Source organism: Theropithecus gelada, chromosome 19 (assembly GCF_003255815.1).
Source record: "Theropithecus gelada isolate Dixy chromosome 19, Tgel_1.0, whole genome shotgun sequence".
NCBI classification, from domain to species: Eukaryota; Metazoa; Chordata; class Mammalia; order Primates; family Cercopithecidae; genus Theropithecus; species Theropithecus gelada.
Genome location: NC_037687.1, coordinates 4,084,380 through 4,104,535, shown reverse-complemented (window position 1 = coordinate 4,104,535; position 20,156 = coordinate 4,084,380). Strand labels below are relative to the sequence as shown.

Genomic DNA, 20,156 nt, shown 5'->3' with positions numbered 1-20,156 from the left:
TGCTTTTTTTTTTTTTCTGATGGAGTCTCACTGTATTGCCCAGGCTGGAGTACAGTGGAGGGATCTCGGCTCACTGCAACCCCTGCTTCCCAGATTCAAGCGATTCTCCTGCCTCAGACTCCCGAGTAGCTGGGATTACAGGTGCCCGCCACCACGCCCGGCTAACTTTTGTATTTTTTAGTAGATACAGGGTTTTGCCATGTTGGCCAGGCTGGTCTCAAACTCCTGACTTTAAGTGATCCACCCACCTCGGCCTCCCAAAGTGCTGGGATTACAGGTGGGAACTACCACGCTGGGCCTTTTATCACCACCTACATATCTTTTTAAAAATATTGTGTTTACTCTTATATTTATTTATTTATTTATTTATTTATTTATTTTGGCACAAGGTCTTGCTCTGTCACCCAGGCTGGAGTGCAGTGGTGCAATCACAGTTCACTGTAGCCTCAACCTCCTGGGCTCAAGTGGTCCTCCCACCTCAGCCTCCTGAGTAACTGGAGACCAGAGGCACACACCACCATACCCAACTAATTTTTGAATTTTTTTGAAGAGATGGGGTCTTGCTATGTTGCCTAGGCTGGTCTCGAACTCCTGGGCTCAGGTGATCCTCCCACCTTGACCTCCTAAAGTGCTGGGATTACAGGCGTAAGCCACCGTGCCCAGCTTGTTTCCTCCTGATCTCTTCCTTAGAATGTCACCTCCTTAGGGACAGCGATTATTGTCTATCTTAGTCACTGCTGTATTCCATGCAGGACCAACTACAGGTTTCGTAGGCCTCAGTGAAAAAATGAAAATACGAGGCCTGGCCAGGCGTGGTGGCTCATGTCTGTAATCCCAGCACTTTGGAAGGCTAAGGCAGGAGGATCGCTTGAGGCCATGAGTTCAAGACCAGCTTGGGCAACGTGGCGAGACCTCATCTCTGAAAAAAAAAATGCATACTTAAGTAAAAAATAAAAATATGAAAAGAAAAAAGACAGAGAGAGAGGACTTTCCACGAAGCATTGATGTATGGCATCTGTGACTCTCTAGAAACCCCAATCTTGCCACTTGGGAGATTTTCCTGAAACCTAAAACAAAGGCAGGAGGTCAGTGAGGTCCCAGATGGACAGCTCCAGGTAACTCCCATTTTAGGGATGGAAATACTGAGGCCCACGGACAGCCTAAGGGGCATCAGAGTAAGCAATGCTAACTGTTGGGACCCTGAAGAAAGAGACGGTGTTGGCCAGGCACAGTGGCTCTCGCCTGTAATCCCAGCACTTTGGGAGGCCGAGGCGGGTGGATCACTGGAGGTCAGAAGTTTGAGACCAGCCTGGCCAACATGGTGAAGCCCCATCTCTACTAAAAATACAAAAACAACAACAAAAAAATTAGCCGGACATGGTGGTGGGCGCCTGTAATCTCAGCTTCTTGGGAGGCTGAGGCAGGAGAATCCCTTGAACCCAGGAGGTGGAGGTTGCAGTGAGCCGAGATCATGCCATTGCACTCCAGCCTGGGCAACACAGCAAGACTCTGTCTAATAAATAAATAAATAAATAAATAGGCTGGGGGTGGTGGCTCACGCCTGTAATCCCAGTAACTTTGGGAGGCCGAGGTAGACAAATTATATGAGGTCAGAAATTCAAGACCAACCTGGGCAACATGGTGAAACCCAGTCTCTACTAAAAATACAAAAATTAGCCAGGTGTGGTGGCGCGCCTGTAATCCCAGCTACTCAAGAGGCTGAGAGAGACGAATCTCTTGAACCCGGGAGGTGGAGCTTACAGTGAGACAAGATTGTGCCACTGCACTCCAGCCTAGGCGACAGAACGAGACTCCGTCTCAAAAAAAAAATAATAAACAAAAATAAAACAAATTAAATTAAAGTAAATATATAAATAAGAAAAAGCCGGTGTTAGAGACCAGGAAAGGCATGCAGAAAGGCCACCAGGCAGGGATAAGGAGAGGAGGAGAGGGGTAGCAGTGGCTAGAAGACACGGAACACAAGGTCCCAGGGACAGGAGGCGGCCAGGCCCCTGCAGTCACGGGTGTTTGCTTTCTTCCCTCGGGGCTGCTGAACAAAAGCTGAACTTGACTCTGGCTGCCTGCTGCGAAACTGGAGAAGGGCAGGTGGAGGGACGGATGGCGAGGTGCCCCGGGAGGGGAGGATGGAGGCCATGCAGCTCCCCACCAACAGCCAGGCCTCCCATCTGCCGCAACAGCTCCCGCAGGCTGTGGGCCAACCTCAGGCCCCTCCAGCTCCAGACACCCTCAGAGGCCCTCACACCCATCTGAGGTTTTAACACCTATCCTGTCCCTGTCCAATTTTGACTTTGTCCCGACCCCTCCCATTGCAAACATATCAAAACACACCCACGTCCCGAATGAGGCATCTCTTTTTTAGCCGCCCACGCTTCTTGAAGGATTTGATTTAAATATTAAATATAACCGTGCTTTGGAAACGAAGCAATCATACGGCTTGGTTTAACAGTGGCTACTACTTCTGGGGAATGCTTGGGGGAAAAAAGCATTCAGGAGTTGACCCCTGAACGATATGGGTTTGAACGCCCAGGTCCACTTACATGTGGATTTTTTGTTTGCTTTTTGAGATGGAGTCACACTCTGTCGCCCAGGCTGGGCAATCGTGCAGTGGCGCGATCTCGGCTCACAGCAACTTCTGCCTCCTGGATTCAAGCGATTCTCCTGCCTCAGACTCCTGAGTAGCTGGGATTACAGGTGCCCACCACTGCGCCCGACTAATTTTTGCATTTTTAGTAGAGAGGGGGTTTCACCATGTTGGCCAGGCTGGTCTCGAACTCCTGACCTCAGATGATCTGCCTGCCTCTGCCTCTCAAAGTGCTGGGACTACAGGTGTGAGCCACCATGTAGAGCCAGAATTTTTTTTTTTTTTTTTTTTTTTAGATGGAGTCTCGCTCCGCTGCCCAGGCTGGAGTGCAGTGGTGCCATCTCGGCTCATTGCAACCTCTGCCTCCCGGGTTCAAGCGATTCTCCTGCCTCAGCCTCCCGACTAGCTGGGATTACAGGCACGCGCCACCACGCCCAGCTAATGTTTGCATTTTTAGTAGAGATTGGGTTTCGCCATGTCAGCCAGGCTGGTCTCAAACTCCTGACCTCAGGTGATCCATCCGCCTGGGCCTCCCAAAGTGCTGGGATTACAGGCATGAGCCCCAGCACCTGGCCTCTTCATGGATTTCTGACTGTGCAGGTGGTGGGCTGTAATTGTTCAAAGGGCAACTATAATCGATAAATTGATTCCAAATGGGAAGAAAAATTTTAGGATCACTCCACAGTGAATGAAACTCACCCAATGCCACATTTTGTAGGCAGTTAACGAGCCATTTTTCACCTCTTTCTCTCCCGCTGTCTGTCTCCACCTGTTCTCTTTTCAGTCAATGCACCCCCCTCCCACCTCCAGGCCAATCATGTTCATAGTAATGCAGCCCTAGGGGAAGGCTTGTGTCTCACTTACTAGCTGTGTGACCTTGAGCAGGTGTCTTAACCTCTCTGGGCTTCCCGCCCTCATCTATAAAATGAAGATAATAAAAGCTCCTGCCTCATTACATGGTGGTGAGGATTAAATGAGCTGACACCTGCAAAGCACATCTTATGTTCTCTATCGTGCTCAAAAATCATCAAAAATGAAAATAAAATAAATAAGCCAGGCACAGTATCGCACTTCTGTGGTCCCAGCTACTTGAGAGGCTCAGGCAGGAGGATCTCTTGAGCCCAGGAGTTTGAGACCAGTCTGGACAACACAGTGAGACCCCATCTCTTAAAAAAAAAAAAAAAAAACTTAGGGCCAGGCATGTCTGTAATGGCTCATGCCTGTAATGGCAACCTTTTGGGAGGCAGAGGTGGGCGGATCACTTGAAGTCACGAGTTTGAGACCAGTCTCGCCAATATGGTGAAACCCCATCTCTACTAAAAATACAAAAAAATTACTGGGCGTGGTAGTGGGCTGTAGTCCTACCTACTCGGGAGGCTGTGGCATAAGAAAAGAATCACTTGAACCCAGGAGACGGAGGTTGCAGTGAGCCAAGATCACAACACTGCACTCCAGCCTGAGCAACAGAGTGAGACTCCTTCAAAAAAAAAAAAAAAAGAAGAAGAAAGAAAAACTTAAAAGAAATAAAAGTGTATTCAATGATATTAAATTAAAATGTTTTAAATAAAATTAAAATGAATAATGAAATGAAAGGGAACATGATAATTAATAAATAGTTTAAAAATAAAATGGGCTGGGTGCAGTGGCTCACGCCTGTAATTCCAGCACTTTGAGAGGACAAGGTGGGCGGATCACCTGAGGTCGGGAGTTTGAGACCAGCCTGACCAACATAGTGAAACCCTGTCTCTACTAAAAATACAAAAAAATTAGCCAGCCATGGTGGCGGGCGCCTGTAGTCTCAGCTATTTGGGAGGCTGAGGCAGGAGAATTGCTTGAACCCGGGAGGTGGAGGTTGCAGTGAGCAGAGATCATGCCACTGCACTCCAGCCTCAGCAACAGAGTGAGACTCTGTCTCAAAAATAAATAAAATGAACCCAAACAACTGAAGGAAGCCACAGAGGGGTCATGACACGCCCAGAGTTACCCAGGACACCAGGGACAGAGGAAGAATCTGAACTCAGAGCCACCTGATTCTATCCCAGGCTTGGCTGGGTGCAGTGGCTCACGCCTTTGGGTAGGAGGTAGGAGGATCGCTTGAGGCCAGGAGTTTAAGACTAGCCTGGGCAACACATCTCTATAAAAAATAAAAATTAGCCCAGTGTGGTGGTGCACGCCTGTAGTCTCTGCACTTTGGGAGGCTGAGGCAGGAGGATCGTTTGAGCCCAGGAGTTGGAGGCTGCAGTCGGCTGAGATAGCACCATTGCACTCCAGCCTGCGTGACAGAAAGAGACTCTGTCTCAAAAAAAAAAAAAAAAAAAAAAAATTGGACCAGGCGTGGTGGCTTATGCCTGTAATCCCAGCACTTTGGGAGACCAAGGCAGGTGGATGACCTGAGGTCAGGAGTTCCAGACCGGCCTGGCCAACATGGTGAAATCCTGCCTCTACTAAAATTACAAAATTAGCTGGGCATGGTGGTGCATGCCTGCAATCCCAGCTACTCAGGAGGCTGAGGCAAGAGAATCGCTTGAACCTGGGAAGTGGAGTTTGCAGTGAGCCAAGATTGAGCCACTGCACTCCATCCAGCCTGGGCGACAAGAGGGAAACTCCGTCTCAAAAATAAAATAAAATAGGCCGGGCGCGGTGGCTCAAGCCTGTAATCCCAGCACTTTGGGAGGCCGAGACGGGCGGATCACGAGGTCAGGAGATCGAGACCATCCTGGCTAACACAGTGAAACCCCCTCTCTACTAAAAAATACAAAAAACTAGCCGGGCGAGGTGGCGGGCACCTGTAGTCCCAGCTACTCGGGAGGCTGAGGCAGGAGAATGGCATAAACCCGGGAGGCGGAGCTTGCAGTGAGCTGAGATCTGGCCACCGCACTCCAGCCTGGGCGACAGAGCGAGACTCCGTCTAAAAAAATAATAATAATAATAAAATAAAATAATATAAAATAAAAAATGAAATCTAGGTTTGTTCCACAGGCCTCTCTTTTTGACTTTTCAAAAATGGCTTTCAAAAATCCTGAGCTCCCACTCACTTGCACTCTCCACTCCTGCCAAGAGAATCTGCCTGTCATGCCCGTGAATCAAGCAGACCTGGTCCAGCCTCCGAATCTGTCCCCACATGGGTCCGTGCTCCGCTCCTCACATGCCTGCCTTCACTTCTCTAAATCCTCCCTATTCTTCCAGGCTCTGCTCTGGTGCTGACTCTTCCAGGCAGACTCCCTGATTTCTCCAGGCCACACCGGTTGGGGAGGTTGTATCCCATGATGGGAAAACTAAAGGGTCCAAGTCAAGTTTGCCCACCCAGGCCAGGCACAAAGAGGTGCTCAGGAAGGCTGCCTGCCTGTCCCTGGAGGGGAGCCCTCCCTGTCATCCTCTCCATCTGTGCCCTGAACTGGCCGCCACAGGGACTTGGGGGGCTGAGAGGGAGTGGGGATGACAGAGGAAGAAGCATGTCTTTCTAGGAGTTCATAGCTAAAGAGACGGATGCAAGAGAAGACAGCTGGATCTACCTCACGGCCTTTGAACTGGCTGTTCCAGCCACTTGGAATGCAATTCCTGCAAACTCCCTCCCCCACTCCCCTTCCCCTTCTTTTTTTTTTTAATTTTTTTTTAATTTTTGAGATTGAGTCTCACTCTGTTACCCAGGTTGCAGTGCAATGGCACAATCTTGGCTCACTGCAACCTCCACCTCCCGGGCTCAAGCAATTCTCCTGCCTCAGCCTGGGCTCAGAGTAGCTGGGATTATAGGTGGCCACCACCACACCCAGCTAATATTTGTATTTTTAGTAGAAACAAAGTTTCACCATGTTGGCCAGGCTGGTCTCGAACTCCTGACCTCAAGTGATCTGCCTGCATCGGGTTCTCAAAGTGCTGGGATTACAGTCATGAGTCACCATGCCCAGCTCTCCCCTTCCCTTTCCAATCTTTGCTCCAATATCACCTTCTCTGGGAAGCCTTCCCTGGCCACCCTCTTAAAAACTGCAGCCACCTCCCCTGCCCAGGATGCTTCAGTTCCCTTTTCCTGTTTTGTCTGTCTTCGCGACACAAAACACACATTGTCACTTATTTATCTTGCTTCGTGTTCATCTCCCATACTCAGCGGTCGGCTCCACGAGGGCAAGGATTTTTGCCTACCCTATTCCCTGGCTGATTCCCCGATGCCTGGAGCAGCGCCTGCTATCTAAATACGTGCTGAGTACACACGCTCCAAAGCAAAAGATCAAGGTCCAAGGGAAAGTGGGTCCTTGGAAAAGCAAGGGGTCACTGTGGCCGGGGAGAGCGGAGATTGGATGGGGAGGTAGTACTGGGGCCAAACTGTGATGAGGAGGGTCTGATAGGTGGCAATGCAGGGAGAAGCTATTCCATGGGGAGCAGACTAGGGCCTGGGCAAAGGCCTGGGCTGGAAAGCTTGTACCGGGAGCAGTGGGGAGGTCAGGACGCTAGGGGGCAGCAGAGAGGAAAGGAGAAGAGGTGGGCACTGGAATGAAAGGGAGGGTTTTCAGCCAAGCCCCAGGAGACAGAAGCCTGAAGTTGCGGGGGGCGTGTGTCCGGCATCTAGGGCCTCACACTCACCTCTGTCTTCTTAAATCGCGCCCTGAGAGTCTTCATGGTCGGTGCTCTGCGTTTCTCCTCTTCCCAGGCCACCTGAGGAAGGTCAAGGGTGGGGGTAAGGTGAGGGACACTAGTCCCGGTGGACGGCAGGGTCCCTTGCCTCTCCCTCCTCAAAAGGGCCACTTCCTCCTCCCTGACCAGTCCTGGCCCCCTAGAACAAGACACAGACCTGCTGTCTCTCCTACCTGCTGTGTGTCCTTTGGCAGGTTACTTGCCCTCTCTGTTTTTATTTCCCTCATCTATAAAATGACAGAAATGATCCTTTCTTGAGCAACTCATGGTCAGTTTTCAGTATGGTCCCAACATAGAGCCTGGCCAAACATGAGGGGCTCCATAAATGCATCTCGCTGGTATTTCCTGTGGTCCAAACAGATCAAGCCTTCTCTGGTCTAACTTTTCTCTCTGTGCAGTTATTTCTGCCTAGAATGGTTTCCTTTTTCTTCTCTGAACTCCTACTCATCCTTCAAAACCCAGTTACCAAAATCCCTTGCTCTGATCAGCTTTGCCTCTCGTTCCCAAGCAGAGATCTAACTCCCCAAATTGGGTTCCCGCCTACGCTGGCTGGGTCTCTTCCTCTGCCTCACCCCTGGCTCCATGGGCTGGAAGGGTCTGGGCTGATTCTGTCTTTTGCAACAGTCGGGGGCTCCCTGGGGACTGAAGCCAGGGCTGAGGGCTCTCAGCACAGAGGCCTGTTTGCTAGATCAGAGGGAACCTCCATGTGACAGCAATTCACCCATAGTGGGTGGAGGTCTGGGGCGATGGCTGCATGCATGTGTGTGACGTGACCATGGGGCATGTGCACGTCTGTCCACCTGGGCCTGTTCTATGTTCCGCATGTGCAGGCACGGAGGTCAGGCAGGACTATCTCGAGGGGGTGTGTTTTTTGAGAGGTGTGACTGTGAAGCCCTATGTCTGAAAGGGATCTTTGTGATGGAGAATCTGTATTTGCCTCTTACCAGGGAGTAGGGGTTGGGATGGCCTCTATCTGTCCACCTACCTACTTGTGAATTCTCCAAGCCACCCTTCCACCCAGTTACCACCTATGCACTCACCTGGGCATCCATCCTCCCACCTAAGCACTGTACACCCACCCACTGGCCACCACCCACAAACTCACCCACCCAATTTGTGTTCTCATGGTTCTTCATCACCCTTTATTCAGGCTTCATCCACACATCCATCCACCTGCCCAAACACCTACCAACTCCCACCATTCATCCATCCACTCATCTGCCCATCCATCCACTTATCCATCCCTTCATCCATCCACCCAACCACCCATCCATCCATCCGCGCATCCATCCATCCATCCATCCATCCATCTGCCCACCCAATCACCCACCCATCCACCCACCTACCCATCCACTCATCCACTTATCCATCCACTTATCCATCCATCCATCCACCCACCCACCCACCAGTCCATCCATTCATCCACCCATCCATCCATGGATCCATGCATTGATCGATCGATCCATCCATCCATCCATCCATCCATCCATCCATCCACCCACCCACCCATTCATCCATCTACCGAACCGCCAATCCATCTATTCGCCCCCCATCCATCTACCCACCCATCCATTCATTTACCCCTCCACCAGTACCCATTCACTCACTACCTACCCTTTCTTCTTCTACCTCTGACTGGAGGATTCAATCACACCCAAAGCAGGGGGTAATAAGACACCCAACAGAGGAGTTCACAGGCTGCTTGGGAGAAGACAGTCCGTGGGCTTGGGGGAGGGAAAAATGCCTGCTAAATTTAGGGAGCTGCTTGCTGGAAGAGGTGATGGTAAATAAGAAGGGCCTGATGGCCGGGTGGGATGTTGAGCACCCGCCTTGGAGGAAGTGAGGCAGGGCACAGGCCGGCAAGTGCGAAGTGCGTGGGTGAAGGAGTGCATGTGTGTGTCAGGGTACCCGGGTAGCTCTGAAGCCTGGCTGGGACCCAGCACAGCTTCTTTCTCCCACACACAAGGGCTCAGGGGCCTAGGGCCCTAAGGGGATCCTCCATCCTGGGCCTCTCCCACCTCCTTCCTCCCCTACCTCCTGCAGCTCCAGTGCCCCGAGCTCCCGGCCACAGTGCCCACTGCCGGCTCCGGTTACCCACTCCCAGCTGGGCCACGAGCAGCTCCAGCCGCTCCACTCTGACACCTGATCGGCTCTGAGCGGGCGGCCGCCCCAGGGGGCCGAGGATGAGCCGAGGGAGGAGACAGGCTGGCAGCGGACTGCCTGTTGGCCAACTGGCTCTGGCGGGAAGACACCCACGATCTTCCCTGTCATCACTGGACTGATTTCAGTTTCTGGAAGGAGCCATGCTCTTCCTCTCTTCTCAGCCTTTGCACTTGCTGTTCCCCTGACCAGGAACATTCTTTCTGTACTTCATGTCACCCCCAACCGGCTCTACCTGGCTCATGCACTCTTTAGATCTTTGCTGCAACATCTCCTCCTCCAGGAAGCCCTCCCGGATGCCCCCAGCCTGGGTCAGGTGCCTCCTGTGAGCTCCCTCATTGCCCTGTGCCCTCTTTGTCACCCATTGCACCCCAACCACACCATGTCACCATTACCTGGTCACATGTTTGTGTCCACCCCCAGCCACCAGGGCATAGACGGTACCACCTTTGTTCAAAGTAGGTACTCAACACATGATTCTTAAATGAGTCCTCCAGGCCACCAGCCCCATTGACCTTGAGCAGGACCCGTCCTGCAAAACGCAGAACCTCCAGTTGGATGATACTCAAATAACCTGGCCGGGCGCAGTGGCTCAGGCCTGTAATCCCAGCACTTTAGGAGGCCGAGGCCGGCGGATCACCTGAGGTCAGGAGTTCGGGACCAGCCTGACTAACATGGTGAAACCCCGTCTCTACCAAAAAATACAAAAATTTGCTGGGCGTGGTGGCGGGCGCCTGTAATCCCAACTACTAGGGAGGCTGAGGCAGGAGAATCGCTTGAACCTGAGAGGCGGAGGTTGCAGTGAACCGAGATTGCTCCACTGCACTCCAGCCTGGGCCACAGAGCGAAGCTCCCCCTCACAGGAAAAAAAAAAAAAAAAAAAGATACTCTGATAACTCTGAGTGGCATTCAAAACCGTTGGACTGGGGTCCCTGCTGTCCGGCTCCGTCCTTACGGAATTTACTAATCCGTAAAAGGGGTTGTGGGGGCGTCGATAGCCTGTGTCCCTCATTTTAGAGGTGACTGGAGAACTGTCACGTAGGTGCCCGCCCCAATTTCCCGCCCGGGTCATAGGGCAGCCTCTTCCCAAGCCGCGCGAACGCCTGCATGCAAAGAGCCAGGTTTCCTTCTGACAACAGTTAACATGGCGCCTGCGGCGTCAGCACGAGGCGCATGCGCCTTGCTGTGGGAGGCCGGGTGCGCAGGACGAGAACGCCGTTCCTCCTTCTTCCCCGCCCCGCCCCGCTTCCGGCGGAAGCGGCCTCAACAAGGGAAACTTTATTGTTCCCGTGGGGTAGGCGAGGATGTCGGTGAATTATGCGGCGGGGCTGTCGCCGTACGCGGACAAGGGCAAGTGCGGCCTCCCTGAGGTGAGCGCGTCCGAGGGTCCCGAGCTTCGCGCCCCGGGGCCGCGGGGCATTGTGGGAATATCAGGAGGCACTGAGGCTAGACCATGGGAGGGAGTTCCCAGTGAGGAAGGGGCGGGAAGTGACGCCCCTGCGCGCCCGGGGACGCGAACACGCCCAACTCTGTGGCCAGCCTGTCCGGGCTGATGGGGGAGAGAGGGGATGTAGTTCCAGGAGGAGGGGACGACAGGCGCAAAGGCAGGGAGGTGGGAATAAACACATTTGGAGAACGATTAGGCCTGGGAGGTTTCCAGAGTTGGGCCAGGACGGGGCTCAAATGCCAGGCTGGGGAGTGGGTACTTTATCCTGAGGGTGATGGGGAACGGTTTTGCCCTGGCGAGGGGCCTGGACAGAATGTGCCAGAAAGATCCCTCCAGCCACTCGGAGGGGAAGTGGAGGGATCGGCTGCCCCCACCGCGCACTGTGGGACTTTGGGGAAGTCATTTCCCTTCTGGGTCTCCATCTCCATCCTTTCTGCAAACGAGGGGAAGATGGCCCCATTCCAAAAAGGCTGGCCCATGCATTCTGAATCATGCATTTAATGAGCGCCGATGGTGTGCGCCCGTCCAGAAGCCCCACTCTTCATGCTGCTGTTAGTCACTTTATTTTATTATTATTATTATTATTATTATTATTTATTATTATTGAGACGGAGTTTCTGTGTCGCCCAGGCTGGAGTGCAGTGGCATGATCTCGGCTCACTGCAACCTCTCCCTCCCAGGTTCAAGTGATTCTCCTGCCTCAGCCTCCTCTGTAGAATAGATGAGATTACAGGCACCTGCCACCACGCCCAGCTAATTTGTGTGTTTTTAGTAGAGGCGCGGTTTCACCATGTTGGCCAGTCTGGTCTCGAACTCTTGACCTCAAGTGATCCACCCACCTTGGCCTCCCAAAGTGCTGGGATTACAGGCGTGAGCCACCACGCCCGGCCTGTTAGTCACTTTATTCTACCAACATTTATGGAGTACCTACCGTGGGTCAGGCACTTTCTAGGTACTAGGGCCACAGCCAGGAGCAAGACAGATTAAAATCCCCTCTTTCTAGTAAGAGAGACTGACTAGGGGTTGCATGGAAACCAGGTGGCCAAGGGAGGCGTCACTGTCACTGAAGTGACATCTGAGCCACAAGTTATAGGAGGTGAGGGAGGGAGCCATGTGGGTATCTGGGGGAAAAGCATTAAAGGGTGTGGCCCTGAAGCAGGACTGTGCCTGGTGTGATGGAGGAACAGGGAGGAGACCTGTGTGGCTGGAGCAGAGTGAGGCGGGGAGAGGGAGGAGAAGAGGGCAGGGAGGGGGCAGGGCAGGTAGTGCAGGGCCTGGTGGGCCGTGGGGAGGGCTAGGGCTTTGACAAGGCAAGTGGGAGTCATGGAAGGTTGTAGGCAGAGGAGGGGCATGAGGACAAGCTGCCTTTTCCAATCCGTTTTCCTCCCTCAGGCAAGACAGGGACAGCTCAGTCTGTGGCTTGTGTGTGGCCTTGCCACTCGGGGAACTGTTTTGACCCCTCCATCTGCTCTCTCCCCCCACAGATCTTCGACCCCCCGGAGGAGCTGGAGCGGAAGGTGTGGGAGCTGGCGAGGCTGGTCTGGCAGTCTTCCAATGTGGTGTTCCACACGGGTGCCGGCATCAGCACTGCCTCTGGCATTCCCGACTTCAGGTCTGTGAGTGTGCAGGGGAATTCGAGGCAAAGCCCACCAGGCTGCCGGGGGCTTCCTTGCGAGCCATATACATCTGGGAATTAGAACCCATCCATCTGCTGTTCTCCTGGATGTGTCCTGGGTACTGGGGAGGGGCAACCCCCCCTCCCTGTAAGATGTGTCCCTTGGCTGGGCGTGGGGGATCACAAGGTCAGGAGTTCCAGACCAGCCTGGCCAATATGATGAATCCCTGTCTCTCCTAAGAATACAAAAATTAGCCGGGTGTGGTGGCACACATCTGTAATCCCAGCTACTTGGGAGGCTGAGGCAGGAGAATCTCTTGAACCTGGGAGGTGGAGGCAGTGAGCCGAGATCGCACCACTGCACTCCAGCCCGGGCGACAGAGTGAGGCTCCGTCTAAAAACAAACAAAACAAAACGAAGATGTGTGCCTGTCACAACCAGCATTCCACTCACCCCATTGGCCAGAACACGGTCGCCTGATCACATTTGGCTTCAAGGAATGCTGGGAAATGTAGTCTTTCACATTTGCAAGTGTAGCCAGGCGTGGTGGCGGGCACCTGTAATCCCAGCTACTTGGGAGGCCAAGGTGGGAGAATCGCTTGAATCCGGGAGGTGGAGTTCGCAGTTAGCCAAGATCGTGCCATTGCACTCCAGCCTGGGCGACAGAGCCAGACTCCATCTCAAAAAAAAACAAAAAAGAATTCCAAGGCGTGAATTTCTACTCCTCCTCCTCTTCCATAACGTGCTGTGGCTTCCCATTGCCAGGCAGTGTAGAGTTCTGAATACCTTGTGCTGGAAGCTGAAACCCTTCCTGCCCCAGCCCTGAATCACCTCTCCAACTTCAGCCCCTCCTGCTCCTGCTGCAGCCCCCAAACACCTGCATTTCCCAGCTCTTCCCAGCACCCAGGCCTTTGTTTACCCCTTCTGTCTGATCTTCCCTCTCACCCTTCAAGAAACTGCTCAGCCTCCTCCAGGAAGCCCAGTCAAGCCTGGACCAAAAGAGATACCTGGGGCCGGGCGTGGTGGCTCAAGCCTGTAATCCCAGCACTTTGGGAGGCCGAGACGGGCGGATCACGAGGTCAGGAGATCGAGACCATCCTGGTGAACATGGTGAAACCCCGTCTCTACTAAAAAATACAAAAAACTAGCCGGGCGAGGTGGCGGCGCCTGTAGTCCCAGCTACTCGGGAGGCTGAGGCAGGAGAATGGCGTGAACCCGGGAGGCGGAGCTTGCAGTGAGCTGAGATCCGGCCACTGCAACTCCAGCCCGGGAGACAGAGCGAGACTCCGTCTCAAAAAAAAAAAAAAAAAAAAAAGAGATACCTGGGCCTGGAGAAGCCCAGGGCCCCCACCACCTCCACTGGGCTTCCCCAAGCCCGGGTACCTCCTCTGGTCCAGGCTTGACTCTTGGGGCCAGAGGGTCTGTGTCCACGTCTCCCCCAAGATCAAGGGCTTCTGGAGGGCAGGGCTTGGGTCCATGTGGGCATCGTCTGGGCTCATTGCAGCAGCAGTGCTGGTTGAATAGAACAAGTCATTTTTGCCTTGGTGTGAATTCATCTCTCTCTCTGCCTCTCCCTCTCTCTTTCTCTCTCCTATTCTGTCTCTGACTTGCTTTCTTTGTCTTTCACTCTCTATCTCTCTGTGTCTTGTTCTATCCCCCTCTCCCTGTTCTTCCGACTCACCCTCTATTTCTCTCTTTCTGATTCCCTCTCTCTGTCTCCCTGTCTCTCTCTGTCTCCCGATTTTCTCTCTCTCCAACTTTCTCTCTATGCCTCTCTGATGCTCCTTCTGTCTCTTTTTCTGTTCCCCTCTGCCTGTCCATCTCTCCCGGCCTGTCACCTTCAGGGGTCCCCACGGAGTCTGGACCATGGAGGAGCGAGGCCTGGCCCCCAAGTTCGACACCACCTTTGAGAGCGCACGGCCCACGCAGACCCACATGGCGCTGGTGCAGCTGGAACGCGTGGGCCTCCTTCGCTTCCTGGTCAGCCAGAACGTGGACGGGCTCCATGTGCGCTCAGGCTTCCCCAGGTAACACCCGGGTCCTGCGCCCCAGGAAAGCACTTGGGGCCCCACAAACCAGGTTTGCGTTTTTAGGGGGAAAGTCCCCTTTTCCTGGTTCTGTAAGATTCTAGCCCTGAGCTCTCTGGATCTTTCTTGGCCCAGTGTGTGGAGATTTCTGAGCCCCATGGCTCAGAGCTGTCCCCGCCCGGGCCAGAGGCAGAATTTCCCTTGGGATGGGGCCGAGGCTGAGTGGAGCAGAGCTGTCAGGGTCTAGAAGTTGCAGTTTGTTGTTGTTGTTGTTGTTGTGTTTGAGACCGAGTTTCACTCTTGTTGCCCAGGCTGGAGTGCAATGGTGTAATCTCGGCTCAGCCTCCCGGGTTCAAGCAATTCTCCTGCCTCAGCTTCCTGAGTAGCTGGGATTATAGGCAGGTGCCACCGCATCCAGCTAATTTTGTATTTTTAGTAGAGACAGGGTTTCTCCATGTTGGTCAGGCTGGTCTTGAACTCCTGACATCAGGTGATCCGCCCGCCACGGCCTCCCAAAGTGCTGGGATTACAGGCGTGAGCCACCGCGCCCGGCCTGTTGTGTTTTTAATTTCCATCTTTATTAATCTGACACTAAACGTGTCTAACACTGAAGTGAACCTGTGCTCTGGGGCTGACTGATTTCCTAATAGAGGTGTGGCCCTCCCCTGCCCCTCTTTGCCGGGTCTCACCCCTGAAGCAGACGGTGACAGCCAGGTCAGTTGTTGAACAAGGAGCTGGGCACCCAGGGGTAAGGGGTGAGGAAGAGCTTTTTCTCTGCTTATGAAAGCAAAGGAGAGGCCAGGCACGGTGTCTCACATCTGTAATCCCAGCGCTTTGGGTGGCCAAGGAGGGTGGATCACAAGGTCAAGAGTTCGAGACCAGCCTGGCCAACATCGTGAAACCCCATCTCTACTAAGAATGCAAAAATTAGCTGGGCGTGGTGGCACACACCTGTAATCTCAGCTACTCGGGAGGCTGAGTCAGGAGAATCGCTTGAACCCGGGAGGCAGAGGTTGCAGTGAGCCGAGATGATGCCACTGCACTCCATCTTGGGCGACAGAGCAACACTGTCTCAAAAAAAAAAAAAAAAAGCAAAGGAGGGCTGGGTATGGTGACTTGTGCCTGTAATCCCAGTACTTTGGGAGGCCGAGGCGGGTGGATCACAAGGTCAGGAGATCAAGACCATCCTGGCCACATGGTGAAACCCCGTCTGTACTAAAAATAGAAAAATTAGGCCAGGCACAGTGGCTCACGCCTGTATTCCCAGCACTTTGGGAGGCCGAGGCGGGCAGATCACGAGGTCAGGAGATCAAGACCATCCTGGCTAAAACGGTGAAACCCCCTTTCTACTAAAAATACAAAAAATTAGCCAGTCCATCTCAAAAAAAAGAAAAATTAGCCAGGCATGGTGGCAGGTGCCGGTAGTCCCAGCTACTCAGGAGGCTGAGGCAGGAGAACCACTTGAACCCAGGAGGCGGAGGTTGCAGTGAGCTGGCGGCTTGAACCTGGGAGGCAGAACTTGCAGTGAGCTGATATCGCGCCACTGCACTCCAGCCTGGGCAACAGAGCGAGACTCCATCTCAAAAAAATAAAATAAAATAAATAAATAAAATAAAGCTGGGATTGGATCTCATGCTTCAGGGCCACTCATTGCCTCGGTTTTTTCCATTATAAACTGGGAATTTGAATTCCTGTGCTTCTGACCTGGTGACATCAAGAGGTTCCCATATGCTGTCGGAGGGGACGGGCATTTTCTGAGTGGAAAGGGCTTCCCGTTATCTAAGGTGGGTTCAACCGCAGGGGTTAATGATTTCTTGGGCTCAGAGAGGTTGGGCCACTTGCCCAGAGACACATAGCAGATGAGTGGTGGAGCCAGGAGCTAGAAGAGCCAGAAAGGAGTTGATCAACGTTGTGGGAGAGGAGTCCGGGAAGCCTTCCTGGAGTAGAGGGGCTTAGCACCAGCCCCAAAGCCTGGGCATCCAGGGAGCCCTTCACACCATCGAGCCTCTTCTTCTCCCACAGGGACAAATTGGCAGAGCTTCATGGGAACATGTTCGTGGAAGAATGTGCCAAGTGTAAGACGTGAGTGCCACCTGGGTGCAGGGGCAGAGGCTCTGCCAGGCTTCCCCCAGGCGGGTGCACAGTGTGAGCCATGCAGCCACCATCCCTCCCTCAGGGCAGGCTCTGCCAGAGGGGTTGGGGGCCGAATCTGTTGTCCCAGAGACCCAGAGGATGTGGGGGGACTGGGGTGTGGCCCTCCTGGGGGGATCTGAGGGTCATGCCTTCCTCCTGGGGGGATCTGAGGGGCATATCTGCCTCCTAGAGGGATTTTGGGGCATGCCTCCCTCCTGGGGGGGGTACATCCATGTCCTGGCACTGCCATAGCAACCTACCGCAGATAAGCATTTTAGAGCAATAGAAATTTGTGACAGTTCTGGGGGCCAGAAGTCCAAAATCCAGGTGTCTGCAGGGCCGTGCTCCTCTGCAACCTGTAGTGGAGGATTTTTCCTGCCTTTTCCTGGCTGCTGGTGGCAGCCAGCCACCCTTGGTGGTCCTGGGCCTATAGCTACAGGGGCCTTCTTATCTCTGTGTTTCTCCTTTTTTTTGAGACAGTCTTGCTCTGTCACCCAGGCTGGAGTGCACTGGCGCAATCTCAGCTCACTGCAACCTCTACCTCCTGGGTTCAAGCAATTCTGCCTCAGCCTCCCGAGTAACTGGGACTACAGGCGCCCGCCACCACACCTAATTTTTGTATTTTTAGTAGAGATGGGATTTCACCATATTGGCCAGGCTGGTGTTGTACTCCTGACCTCATGATCTGCCTGCCTCAGCCTCCCAAAGTGCTAGGATGAAAGGCATGAGCCACCGCACCCGTCCCAGTATAACAATTAAAGTCAGGAAAAGTAAAGTGGACATCGCCTTCTCTAATCCTGAATCCAGACTCGGCCTGTTGTCCCCATGCTCCAATGGTTCCTGTTTCTCCTGGTCCAGGATCCCATGCGGGGTCCTGTCTCTCGAGCTTTGTCTGAGACAGTTTCCTGCTTTGTTTTCTGTGTGTGGGCACCGAACAGCATCCTGACCTGTTATTCCTGGAAGGCTCCTCGTTCGTGTCTCTGGGTGCTAGTTCTGGTGACCTGTCCACCCACCTTCCTGGGAGAACGTCACCCTAGAAACAGTGCGAGAGTCACCCACGGGGGCTGACCCAGCCCCATCCTCCCCCTTCCTCCCCGACACAGGCAGTACGTCCGGGATACAGTCGTGGGCACCATGGGCCTGAAGGCCACTGGCCGGCTCTGCACCGTGGCTAAGGCAAGGGGGCTGCGGGCCTGCAGGTGAGCCACCCCCACCCATGCCCTGGGCTCTAGGGGAGGCTGCTAGGCCCCTGTGGACTCTCCTCGGCTTCCTCATTGCAGGGGGGAGCTGAGGGACACCATCCTAGACTGGGAGGACTCCCTGCCCGACCGGGACCTGGCACTCGCCGATGAGGCCAGCAGGTCTGACCCCCCCCCAGGGAGCCTATGGTGGGGTGGGCCGAGGCGACAGCACAAACACAGCCAGCTCCAGCACGGGGCAGTGGCTGTGGCTCAGAGGCAGTCAGGGGAGGCTTCCTGGAGGAGGTGGGCCAGGCCAGGGGCTGCACACATACACACACACACACACACACACACACACACTCCTCGCCTCATGGCTCTGGGTGGGTGCTGCACAAGGAAACCAAGGCTTTGGCCAGGTGTCTCCTCTATCCAGTGCTGCCCAGCGGGAGGTGGCTGAGCCAGGGTCCCACCCTAGGCATCCAAGCTCTTACCACACTGTGATGCTCCTTAGGAGTGTCTAAGGGCTGGCCCAGATCCATGACCCTGCAGCGGACAGCAGAGGAGGGCAGGGTAGGATCCCGAAGGCTGACTCGGGAGCGGGGCTGGCCTTGACCACCCCAGTGAGCACAGATGACCTAGGTGTGAGCCAGACCCCAGGGCTGGCTCGAGATGTTGGCAGGAGCGGGGCTGGGGAAGGGATCAGGCTAAGCCCACACTCCCTGGCCCCAGGAACGCCGACCTGTCCATCACGCTGGGAACATCACTGCAGATCCGACCCAGCGGGAACCTGCCGCTGGCTACCAAGCGCCGGGGGGGGCCGCCTGGTCATCATCAACCTGCAGCCCACCAAGCACGTAGGTGTCTGAGCCCACCCCTGCCCAGGGCCACCATGCACCCTCTGCCCCACACGCCTGACCCATCCCGTCCCCCGGCAGGACCGCCATGCTGACCTCCGCATCCACGGCTACGTCGACGAGGTCATGACCCGGCTCATGAAGCACCTGGGGCTGGAGATCCCCGCCTGGGATGGCCCCCGCGTGCTGGAGAGGGCGCTGCCACCCCTGCCCCGCCCGCCTACCCCCAAGCTGGAGCCCAAGGAGGAATCACCCACCCGGATCAACGGCTCTATCCCTGCCGGCCCCAAGCAGGAGCCCTGCGCCCAGCACAACGGCTCAGAGCCCGCCAGCCCCAAACGGGAGCGGCCCACCAGCCCTGCCCCCAACAGACCCCCCAAAAGGGTGAAGGCCGAGGCGGTCCCCAGCTGACCAGGGTGCTTGGGGAGGGTGGGGCTTTTTGTAGCAACTGTGGATTCTTTTCCTCTCGTGGTCTCACTTTGTTACTTGTTTCTGTCCCCGGGAGCCTCAGGGCTCTGAGAGCTGTGCTGCAGGCCAGGGGTTGCACCGGACCTCCATGGTCTCTCCCTGGGCTCTAGGGGCCTTTGGTGGGGTTTGGGGAAGAAGCCACACCCCAGAGCTAACAGCTGAGCCCCTGCCACACCCCATCCTCTGACTTGGAGTGTTGTCCAGAGGTGCGGCTGGACCCTCCCTGGTCTCCAGCTTAAACAGGAGTGAACTCCCTCTGCCCCCAGGGCCTCCCCACTGGGCCCCCCACATCCCACCCTACCCCTCCTCCATGGACCCTGCAGGAGGGGAGACCCACCTCGAAGTGGGGGACACAGTAGAGGCTTTGCACTGCCTTTGGGGCTGGAGGGAGACGTGGGTCCACCAGGCTTCTGGAAAAGTCCTCAATGCAATAAAAAATTTCCATCTTGCATCTCAGTGTGTTTATGTTATGTTATTTTATTTTATTGAGCCAGAGTCTCACTCTGTCACCAAGGCTGGAATGCAGTGGCTTGATCTCAGTTCACTGCAGCCTCTGCCTCCCTGGGTTCAAGTGATTCTCCTGCCTCAGCCTCCCAAGTAGCTGGGATTATAGGTTTGTGCCACTACACCCAGCTATTTGTTTGCATTTTTTTGTGTAGAGACGGGGGTCTCACTCTGTGGCCCAGGCTGGTCTTAAATTCCTGGGCTCAAGCAGTCAGGCCAGCTCGGCCTCCCAAAGTGCTGGACTTAACCGGCGTGAGCCACCGTGCCCAGTGAGTGTTTAAATTACCAATTTGTGGCAGGTCCTCACCCCCTGGGTCAGGAGTTCGTGGTCCCCTCCTCCCTGAACCACCTGCCTGGGCTCCGTTGCAATCCCTGCCCCTCAAGCCTGGGGGCGAGGAACAAGGGCTCACCTCTCCCGCCTCTGGAGAGGGCTCACCTCACCCACCCCACCTCTGGAGGGATCAGGCCAGTTTTCTGATGAAGTCAACATGGTAGCTGGCATTTTCTTTTTTTTTTTTTTTTTTTTTTTTTTTTTTTTG

General features: G+C 54.4%; 1 protein-coding gene across 1 annotated transcript; it reads left to right on the top strand.

Moving 5' to 3' along the window:
- Nucleotides 1-10,627: 10,627 nt before the first annotated feature.
- Nucleotides 10,628-19,564, top strand: SIRT6 (sirtuin 6). Its single transcript, XM_025368686.1, is given in 9 exon segments — nt 10,628-10,758; nt 12,320-12,447; nt 14,295-14,477; nt 16,500-16,559; nt 17,714-17,809; nt 17,891-17,971; nt 18,521-18,602; nt 18,604-18,645; nt 18,727-19,564. Coding segments are annotated over 9 exon segments (1,068 nt in total). The 5' UTR covers nt 10,628-10,692; the 3' UTR covers nt 19,057-19,564.
- Nucleotides 19,565-20,156: the final 592 nt, after the last annotated feature.